General features: G+C 38.2%; 1 protein-coding gene across 14 annotated transcripts; it reads right to left on the reverse strand.

Moving 5' to 3' along the window:
• Positions 1-559: 559 nt before the first annotated feature.
• Positions 560-10,028, reverse strand: LOC112176651 (putative disease resistance protein RGA3). Of its 14 annotated transcripts, XM_040510616.1 has the most exons (15): positions 6,705-10,028; positions 6,455-6,588; positions 6,239-6,340; positions 5,974-6,075; positions 5,422-5,676; positions 4,424-4,823; positions 4,166-4,210; positions 3,962-4,035; positions 2,984-3,081; positions 2,202-2,405; positions 2,000-2,125; positions 1,800-1,876; positions 1,530-1,632; positions 1,197-1,287; positions 560-1,064 (listed from the first exon to the last, which is right to left on the reverse strand). In XM_040510616.1, exon 1 carries the CDS (start codon positions 9,629-9,631, stop codon positions 6,728-6,730), a length of 2,904 nt encoding a protein of 967 aa, XP_040366550.1. In that variant the 5' UTR covers positions 9,632-10,028; the 3' UTR covers positions 560-1,064; positions 1,197-1,287; positions 1,530-1,632; positions 1,800-1,876; positions 2,000-2,125; positions 2,202-2,405; positions 2,984-3,081; positions 3,962-4,035; positions 4,166-4,210; positions 4,424-4,823; positions 5,422-5,676; positions 5,974-6,075; positions 6,239-6,340; positions 6,455-6,588; positions 6,705-6,727. The 14 variants fall into 14 exon arrangements, with proteins under 14 accessions (XP_040366550.1, XP_040366548.1, XP_040366547.1 ...); XM_040510614.1 differs by lacking the exons at positions 560-1,064; positions 1,197-1,287; positions 1,530-1,632; positions 1,800-1,876; positions 2,000-2,125 and adding an exon at positions 4,963-5,022 and having other exon boundaries at positions 2,294-2,399; positions 4,424-4,820; XM_040510613.1 differs by lacking the exons at positions 560-1,064; positions 1,197-1,287; positions 1,530-1,632; positions 1,800-1,876; positions 2,000-2,125 and adding an exon at positions 4,963-5,022 and having other exon boundaries at positions 2,294-2,399.
• Positions 10,029-11,206: the final 1,178 nt, after the last annotated feature.

Genomic DNA, 11,206 nt, shown 5'->3' on the forward strand with positions numbered 1-11,206 from the left:
AAATTAAAAATCCAAACATCCACGCTAAGCCATATCTCATCTGCAATATGATTCACAATCTCCTTCTCATTGCCGACTGCATATCCCAAAATAGCCGTGTACACACCCCTTTTAAAGGAAACATTTCTTTCCAACAAACTTACACAACCTTTGGAGAAAAAGTATACCCATCCCAAACCCCTTAAACAAGAATAGATAAACATGTAGTCAGATAAACAAGCAATAAATGCAATCGGAAGTTCGGAACGTAGGATATATAAAGCAAAGGGAAAGATTAGCAATGTTAAGTCTGTTAATATAGTAGACCTTACCAAGTTGGTTTGTCAGGTCCTTACATTACCAGAAATGAGAACACGTATAGGGGGATTAAATCTTTAATTTCTTACCCCAGAGTTCATTAGGTTTCAATTTCTTTGCCAACTGAAAATTTTCAATGTCCTCAAGAAACAGGCATATTGGGCACATTCTTTAAATTGGTCCTTCGGTGCTCTCAGTTCAACTTATTCAAAACATTGCCAAAAAAAAAAAAACAAAAAATTGGTCAAGTTGGATGCAAGCAAAAACACATGACAATAACACAATAATTTAACGAGGTTCGGCCAAATTGCCTATATCCTCGGGCGACCATGATAATGATGAATCGACTAATAAAGAAGGTTACAATCATAAACCACTCCTCTCAACCCCTCTCAATAGAAAGCCCCAATTCTACCCAAGAAAAACCTCACAAGCATTCCTCTCAAAGTAAAATCTCTTAGGGAAGCATCTCTCTCAAAATAATTAAGCTATAGGTTCTTCACAATCCTAGTACTACTAGAACAAGTCCCCTCTTCTTGTGAAAGAAGAGGGGACTTCACAATCCTAAACCAAAAACCTTGCAGCCTTTGTGACTTCAGCTTACTGTTCCTTTGCTTACGAAGCCTGTGTCATGCTGTTCTTCCTCAGTTGTTATCCTCTCCTGAATTTGAGCCGCAACCCTCATTGAACATCCCCTACATTTGTCCTTTGGTTGAATTTGAATCAGCTCAGTTAGGATCACATCCACTCTTCCCCTCTCTTCCATGCTGCAAAAGGTTTCAGTCCCAATAGGATAAGAAAATCGATAAAAATCATATACTGAATTAATCTAGCGACATTAATTTGAATATGAAAACTAGCTTACAAGTGGAAATTCAAATGTTCAAATGCGATACTACCTAGTTTAGGTAAACCTCATCCACTGATCAAATGGATCAAAGAATACTAGACAGTTATCCCTTGCTAGTGCATCACTGCTTCAGACAAGTCCTACATAAAATGCATGTGTTGATCAAGATGAAATTCATTGTTAAGCGATCAGCATCTTTCAAATTAAGTTGCACTATAAATTCAAAGATACAATAGACACGAGTTTTCTCCCAAATTAGGTTCAACAAGTTGCAAATATATATGAGAGTTCATTAAATTGTTCACACATGGAAACCTTCATATCTTAATAGTACAACTGTGCATTATAAAAGGAGCGTTTATCAGTTTTAAACTCTCATTACCTATACTTCTGGCAGAATTGTGAAAAACACATCATAGTCAAATGGATGTGACAATGCAAGACAATTTCCGAAATGGTGTACCACTGCTTGACAATCCGGCCTCCTGCATAGAGTATGTTGATCAGGACAGAATTCATTTCTCAAGTTACAGTTATGTATGGACGGTTGAAGAAATCAGAAACCAGCATATGTAGTCATAGGATTGCAGTAAGAAGGCGCAACGTTAACATTATTTCATAATATTAGCTCAAACCTTAGTTTCTCTGTTACCTTTGCTCCATTTGTAAAACCTCATTAATCAGCTGCCAACTGGACAACTATTCTGAGTCAGTTATGCTCAGTTTAGCCTGTACATAAATCTTGGTAAGATTTTATTCTACAAGAAAATGAAGTCTATACTACATAACACAAGTTCGAAATTCTTGTTCGGAAAGATGCATATAAGTGATATAACTAAAGTTTGATTATACCTGAGGTTCACCATGTCTTGGGATATATCCAGCAACTGAAAACTTGAGGCAGGTTTGAACACCCAGGTAATCTCTAATAGCACCTACATTGGTCAGTCGAATAGATTCCAGAATGCAGCTCAAAATCTGTCAATCAAGATCCAAGATGCAATTAAATCTATGTTTTGTAACTCAAATAATTAAAAATCGGCATAGCACTTACCATCGCGCTAATCAGCTTGCCAGCACCAATTCAATTCCTTTCTGCTTCAACCTGGCCTGCTCATCAACTTGGTTTGATTTTTGTATACAGAAGATACAGAAGGTATATGTGTATAGGAGATATATTGTATATGAAATGGGACATATTGCATAGCATGAGGAGTACAGGAGAGTCATCATGTCTTGAGGAAACCAGCCACTGCAACTTTGAGGGGTGAGCATGAGCATGAGTTTGCAAAAGTTGGCAAGAAATATTTTTCAAAGTAAGTCGTATATAATCCTATCTGGAGATTTACAAAAATTCAGAGCTCTGGGAACAGCTATTAATGGACAACCTTATAACAGATGCAAAAGTTCTTATCTGTGTTCCAAATAAGTAAAACATGTTTAAATTAGACTTCACAATAACAGCAGAAATCTTAAAAGAGTAATTGTTACACTCATTGCACTTACTTGTAAATTGAAGAAATACAACCAGATATTGTTATAATCAAATCATCCAATTGAAAAAAAATGGCTGACAATTTTTAAGATCAACAAATAATGATACTTCCATGACCATCCAGCTTGTTATAACCATTCATCTTGAATTTGGAGATTTCATAACTTGGGACACTCTTTTGTTTTGCCCTGACTGAAAGACCAAGAGATCTTTGAAAACATTCTGCACTGGTCTTTATCTTTTTTCTTTTATATTCTTACATGAAATTCTCTAGAAATAATACTAGAAAGAACACCTGAACAACTGCAGGCATACATAGAGATTCAAACAGGGCAACCAACCTCATAAGGCCTTTGGACTTGGCAGAACAAGGAAGCTAATTGATTGAGACTTTTGGTCATATAGAATCGTCCCTCTTTTTCACGCCGCTAAATCCCATCTGATGCAAAGTACATAACAAAACTAGTGACTATAGATTTAACTTGAAAGAAATGACTCGAGCCTTTGAACTGTTACATCATCTCAGATACAAATGAAAAATTACAACTCTACGTTAAGTACCTCACCAATCAGACAAATGAATCCAAAAAGGCCAAAACACAAGTTACAAGTTTTGTTGATATTGGTTTATCACTGCTTGGAGCTCGTCGTATCATTTTTTTTTTATTTTGAAAAGAAACCAGTTTTGTTAAGCAAAAAGGTACATACAAAAAGAAAGTGGACAAGAAGTCTACAAGGGCGCAGAGCTACACAAACAACCCAACAAGAACAACAACCCTAGGTTACAGCAGCCTTCCTATCTAACAGGATGAAAGAGACTGGAATATTCGAACACGTCGAAACATACCAGTCTTATTGCACATACGAATAATTAAAGACGCAGCTTTGTAGGAACCAGTTGAAAAGAAAAATCCCCAACAAAAAATTCAGAATGTGTGCCTTGAAATTCAATGTTATCATGGAGTTACATTGAGTAGAATAATCTAAAGTAAACTGCATTAATACAAGACAAATTTAGGAAGACATAACCTACATCATATGACAAATTGCTCGGATAACGATGGCTGATGAAATTTAATAGGAAATATAGAACAAAATGCCTTCTTTAGCAATTGCAACTTAACTCACAACCTGCAGTCGCTCTCCATCCAAACAAAGTTTTAACACTTGATTAAATTGATAAGGAAAGCACAGGACATCTAGAAATAATGTTGACACCATGTAAAAATGCCATGCAAGCTAAACGCCAGCCACACCACAAACACATATAAACGTTGCATGATGATACAGAGGTCTATCAAGCTTATAGCTCGTAGTACCTCATCTCATTAATGATTAATCACCAGCTTGACAACTCCGATGTAATTTTGGAGTCTCCATGCTTCTACATTTCCTACACAATAGAGTACGATTTATATCAGATCCATAGCAGAAGAATTTGTTTGTATTGGCTTACAAGATTATGAATTCCACGGTCCGTAAATGAAGGTAATTTACAGAGTTTTGCATGCGATAAAGACTACCTGAGTGTCATGTTATGCTACTCCACTGCTACTTTGAGGTCTGACCTGCCAAAAAATCATCATTACAAATCTATATAGTTTGCATCAAATTTTACATAAGCTTCTCCTAGTCTCAAATACAGAAACTTAAAGAATCCTTTTTCCCAGAGCATTGGAAAAGACTTGATGTGCATTCATGAGGTTAGGAAACAAAGTCACCTTTTGGAGTTACAAAAAAGTTAAGAAAGTATGAATCCTAAAACTAATAGAATAACTCACCAAGACCATGTGATAGAAGAAATATACCCCTTTCTGCCTTTTGGACTTCAGCTTAGTGTTCCACTGCTGACAAAGCCCGTGTCATGCTGTTCTTCCGCTTTTTTGTGATTCTTTTTTTCTAGAATTTGATTCCACTGGACTCCAACCGAATTTCCAAGTCAGTTTCCACCATGTCCAGGCTGTTTTGAGCCGCAAGTCTCATTGAACATCCCCTACCTCATTTGTCCTTTTGGTGAATTTGAATGAGATCAGTTTGGGTCACATCCACTTTGCCCTCTCTTCCATGCTATAAACTTCAGCCCCAATAGGATAAGAAAATCCATGGAAATCAGATACCAAATTTAACAGTAGAGCGAATGAGACTATGGGTCACACTGCCACTTCCATCTTTTTTCCGCTACTAAGGCAAGAAAATCAATTGCAATGTAAATTAGATACTGAATTTTGAAATATTAGAATACAAGAACTACCAAGTGCAAATTCAAGCTTCAACTGCTACATATATGGAAATGCTTCAGATACAGATGCCAAATTACTACCACGTCTAGTTAAGAGCCAAGTCACGCCAATATATGCAAAGGAAAGCTTCGAAAATACTCCTGCATCAAATGTGTTAGTCGATATGGATTTCATTTCTTAACCTATAGTTGAAGCATGTTCTGACAACTAGAGCAAAAGAAAGAAGAAGAATTCCCCCCCTTAAAGATTACACACGTGGTGTGCATAGATGGTCAAATAAGCATTTCTCCAAGGCATTTTTTATGCATGGAGGACAGGAACTAAAGTGCATATATCTATGTGAGTGTGTGTCTGCGCGCGTGCGCGCGCACTAAAGCAAAACAACCTTATGTTTCCGTCAGGTGAGTTGATGATAAATTCTTATCTTTTGCATATAATTTTCACATTAGGTTTCATATAGCTTCACATCTAAACACTTGAGAAGAGTGAAACATCAATTACTATGTTCCTATAAGTTATAATTGCACTCTTTGACTTACTTGCAACATGAAGAATGAAACCAGAATTGTAAATTCAAATGCCCTTGATCAGGAGTTGAATGCTGAGCCCGTACTATTAGAAGAGGCAGAAAAGTATCATAAGCAACCAGTAAGATCTTCAACCCTCGAGTATGCTCTTGGCTTCTGTAATTGCCTTAAAAAGCAAGACCCTTGATGATGATCAATTGATGTGATACTTTTATCCTCTTGATATGGAGGTCCCATTGTGTTCATATTCTCATTCAAGGGACAGTCCTGACCATAACAAAAGGAACTTGTGAAACTATATATGGACCTGCAACATTATAGATTGGGCAACTGTATACATTGGTACGTTGACATCAACAATTAGAAAAATAAGATTCCAAGTTTTATAAATTTGAAGATAGAATAGACACATGAGTTCTCTCCCAAGTATGAGAGTTCATTGAGTTGTCCACGACTGGAAACCTTCATTAACTTATTGGTGCAACTGTGTACTATAATCCTAGCATTCATCAAGCTTTTTCAACTCTTACGAAGGGTTACTTCAGATACAGAATGATAAATTACCTATAATTTAGGCAGAATCATGAAAAGCACATCAGTCAGTCAAATGGATGCCTCAATGCAAGCCAGGTTTCCCGGGTGGTGTATCACAGCTCATCAATCCTCCTGCATAGGGCATAGAATGGGTTGATCAAAACGGAATTCATTTCTCAAGTTGGAGCTAATCACATTTATGTTTGCACAGTAGACAATACCAGAAACCAGCATATATACTCGTAGGATTGAATAAGAAGGTGCAATATTAACATTACAAGCAATTTGCTCAAACCTTAGTTTCTCTGCTACCTTTGCTCCATTTGCAGAACCCCATCGATCAGTTGGACAACTTCAAGGTTCATTGTGATTATGAGTCGGTCATGCTTAAAGCTACCTGTACATAAGTTTTTGAAAGATTTGATTCTACAAAAAAATGAATTTTATACTACATAACAAAAGTGTGAAACTCTAGTCCAGAATGATGCATACAACTAGAGTCTGATCCTACCTAAGTGTCATCATGTCTTGGGCAATCGAGCCACTGCAAACTTGAGGCAGGTTTGAACAGCCTGCGATAGGGTGCTTGAAATCTTTAACTTGGTCGACTATAAGTAACGTCAGTACGTCGGGGATAGCGATTATCTGAAGATTTCAAAGAACATAAATAAACAAAGTTTGCTCTGCAGGTTGCAATCAAAAAAACTAAATACTCTGCAGGAGTACATGAATATATATACATTCATCAATTAATTACATACCAGAATAGTTTGGCTTCCGCAAATTAATACTCTGCAGTATCTATTTCTCTTCCTTTGAAAAGGGGATCAACTCCCGAATATACAATTGTGACGTTTGGGATGCGAGAGATGAACCCGTCAGGAAGGCTGGCAGGAAGGCTTGGACAATCTCCGATGAGAAGATTCTGCAGTGGTGCATTTTGCAGGAGGAAGTCTGGCAGTTGTTTCAGTCTAGAACACTCCAAAATATGTAAGGAAGAAAGGCGTGGCATTATTGAAATTGATTTCATTTGGGAATTAGAAGAACCCTCTTCTGCCTTTCCACCTAATTCCCACTTTTTTAAACTCACCAAGCCGCCAATAAAGAGTGTTTCCAAACTTGGGAAGGATGATGATGATGTTTCTTCTTCTACTCCGTAAAATTCAGCTCCGATCTCTTCCAGATGAAACACCCAATGTAGCTTTACTACTTTAAGGGACGGCAGTTTCCCGAGAGGAGGCAAAACAGAGGAGCCGCTGCGACAAAGATGAAAGACTGTCAATCTGGTTAAATACGACGTCGTCATCCAATTGGGCCAGGTGGGGTCACGATACTTCCAAATTACCAAAGAGTCCAAATTTTCATGTGGTCGCAAGGCATTCATTACTCCAGCATTTACGTCGTTGTCGCGGCAATCATCCAGAAAAAGTTCTAAATAAGAAAGATGCAGTTTTTGATTCAATTGTGCTTTCTCGGCCTCACTTGCAGCATTTTCCCCAACCCTTGAAATCACGATGTCAAGACGGCGAAGCTGATTCATCATTCTCAGGTCTCCTAATGTCAATGCTTTGGCATCTTCACTACAATAAACAGAAGTGCCCCCGTCTATTGTTCGCAAATTCCTTATACGCCTAATCCCTTTTGGTAAGTACTTCAGCCCACAATCAACATGAAGGTGCTTCAAGTTAATCAACTTCCCCATATTGTCCGGCAACTCTTCAAGGCTGTTGCAGCCATTAAGCCTCAAAGTTTGCAAATTGTGCAAGTTACACACGCTATCGGGTAATATAATCAATTCATTACGAGACAAATCAAGATATCTCAAATGTGTCAAATCACCAATCTCGTCTGGCAACAGCTGGATGTTGTCGTCACTCAAATTCAAGGTCCTCAGGCATTTCAACTGTGAAATCAAATTCGAGTCTATGGCAGTAATACTTGAATCAAAAGTTGCCAGGGTACGCAAAATTTTGCTATTCACAAAGTTTGATATAAACGATGGAAATGGACCCTCGGGTGCTGACATTAAGGTCAAATGGCGAACCCTATAATTTGCACTCGATGTCTCTGTTCCATGGGTACCCGTAGCCACCATAGTAAGACACTCATTCTGGGTAAGATATTGTACAAAATCATGCACAGTATCATGCATTTTGCAGCCTATAATTTCCTTAGTAAGTGCATCTTGTCTGAAATCTTGAAAGAAACATCGCATTACTAACTTTGTAAAAACTTCTCTACCTTGTGTTGCCTCTTCTTTGTTTTCTCCAACATTCAGATAGCCTTGTGACATCCACTGCTCGATAAGAGTTTCTTTGTTGAACTCAAAATCTTTGGGATAAGTAGCACAATACCAAAGGCAACTCTTAATCTCCATAGCCAAATCATAATAACTGAGTAATAATGGTCGAAAAACTTCTTCTTGAACCACTTTTACCTTCCATATCTCACTGTTGAGAACTTCTTCCCATTCTCTAATTGTCAGCTTATCCATTAGGAGACTACCTAAAGTCTTCACAACGAGAGGCAAACCGTCACATTTTTTAACAATTTTCTCAACAATATCTCCAAACACCTTGTTGGACTTATCTTGTTCCCTATCCATAAACGCAACATTATTGAATAGATCCAAAGAATCTAAAAGACTCAACTTCTCCAAAGTGATCATGTCCCTAGTTGCTCTCATCATTCGAGCAACCTCCTGCTTTCGAGTGGTCACCAGAATTCTACTGCCTTCAGAACAGCTTTGCATTAATACTTGTAATTTTAAACTATCCCACTCTCTGTCGTCTTCGGTCCACACATCGTCTAGGACAAGAAGGATCTTCTTTTCCTTTCCATCCTCTTTTTTCTTGACAAGATTTTGAATATCATCTAATATAGTTTGCAACTCGTCTGTAGTAACTCGAGTACCACCGAGTTGCCTAAAGATTGCAAAAGCAATCTTGATGACATCAAAAGGGTCTGAGACACAAACCCATGCTTTGATATCAAAATGGGCTTGAACTTGTGCATCGTTAAAGACTAATTGGGCCAAAGTTGTTTTCCCCAATCCTCCCATCCCTACAATGGGGATGACAAGGCCGGGCGTCCCTTCCCTCGGCCTTAACAACTCAGTCACCAGCCTGTCTTTTTGAACTTGTCGCCCAAATATGGTCGATATATCAACGAAAGATGAAGTTAAAGATCGTGGATTAGGTTGTTCAACATTAACTGCAGCAGCATGCATGGTAGATTGAAAGCTAAACTGGTTTTTGTCAACGTCAATCTGAGTTAACTGTGCATTCAGATCTTTTATTGCTCTACCAATCTTATAACGACGAGTTACCTCATTCAATCGGGCAAGACAAAAGCAATTGGAACGAAATGAGAAACGTACCTCCGCATCAGAACCTTGTGTTTCTTGTTTCTCAGCTTCTCGTTTCCCAATTTCAGTATTCCAAGCGTCGAGCACGTCATCCATCTTGTACGACACGTCTTTGAGCTCATCCAACCAGTCTCTCACCGCGGGATCCGACACTTGCTTCTTCTCAGCATCGTGAAGCACATTCTGGATAAGTTTGAGGGTGCTTCTGAACTTGTCAACGTCCTTCTTGGCATTCAAGACCAGTGTCACCCCTTCACTTGTGTGGTGGTAAACAACTGAACCCAATTGTTCAACAAGGAGGTTGACGAGTGCCTCGGCCATTCTTTCAACGAGTTGGAGATTGATTCACGATTAGTGGAAACAGCGAAAGCAAGCTAGAGTAAAGCTATGTATCTCCTCTCTTCTACCCAGTTCGTTAATATAGGGAGACCATCACTTTGCCATCCTTATGGCTTTACGTACAGTCCACAGTTAATTACTATCATGACTTTTATTTACCACCCCAATCATGCATATTGAATTCAATTGATTCCCCTCCCACGCCAATAATGTTGTAAAAGTGAGCGTACCCGGTACCCCTATGTGGTGCGAATTCTACGGCTCTGGCTCCGGCTCCGGCTCCGGCTCCGACAAAATATAAAGGCCTAGGCCCCAAGCTGTTCTAGTGCGGCATCACTTTTAATCATAGCAATTGTCACTCTCCAGCTGTACCTCACTAACTAGATGAATTCAATTTTCTCGTCTCAAAGGATAATTTGGAATGATCGAAGAAACTGAACCACGCAAACTGGTTGTAAGAGGGTAAACGAATCCATCATTGTACATTTATACCCAACAGGCCAACATGTAGCGCCTACGTAAGAGCAACTTCAACCATTCCATATACGAAGGTTCCGACTATGTTTTTATATTTGGACAATAATTTTATAATTTTTTATTGATATTTTATAAATGATTTGTTTATCTAGGGTCTGTTAAATAAAAATAATAAATAAAAACTACACCTACGTGGCAATTGGAAAAGAGCAGAAAGCCACGGTGCATGGTGCACCACAATTGAAAAAGAAGCTAGGTCCCTCATTTTGTTATCGACTTACCTTGAATCGAATAATTTTCTTTACTCGGTCACTTTATCATATACACCACGTCTTGACAATTCTATGGCTTTGGCTTCGGTTACAACGATGACTTCAGAAGAATATATCGCCCCAGCTGTTCCTAGTGGGGCACCAACTTTATAGCAATTGTCAATAGGTACCTCACTTACTATTGACATTCACTTTACAATTTAGTGAATTTACTCTCGGAAAATATGGGCAGAAATGGCCCTTTCGCCATGAAATGGTTACATTGACCTTCAGTTATCATTTACCATTTACGATTTACTAATTTATGGTTACACTAACCTACAAGTAGAGGGAGACTAACTGACAGCACGTATCAACAATACAACCTATTCCCTGCAGAATCAAGGTTCTGGTCCAAGATATCATAAGACTAGCTGATCAATTGCATTATATCAGTTGTCATGAAAAAAAAATTTCATTATATCAGCTACAAGCACAGGCAAATTTTGTTGCAAATGGCATTGCTAACATTGGTCATTCGCAATAATTGTTTGCTGGAATCATGCTCTGGCTTATAATTTAGAGTTTTAGGTATTGGTTGTTGTAGAGGGCTGTTTGAAAATTTTCTTCTTTCATTCCGAACAGAAAAAAAAAATAGCCATGATGCTATTATTTATTTACCTAGGTTTAACTATCAATGTCATGTTTCAAAACGACTTTGTGCGGTTGTTACCACTTACCATGAGATAAATTTACTGGAATTGAAAACCAAACTGGCATACCTTGAAGCCTTTGTTTCAATTGTCTGATACATCCCAATCTTCTATCC

The sequence above is a fragment of the Rosa chinensis genome, chromosome 7 (assembly GCF_002994745.2).
Source record: "Rosa chinensis cultivar Old Blush chromosome 7, RchiOBHm-V2, whole genome shotgun sequence".
NCBI lineage: Eukaryota > Viridiplantae > Streptophyta > Magnoliopsida > Rosales > Rosaceae > Rosa > Rosa chinensis.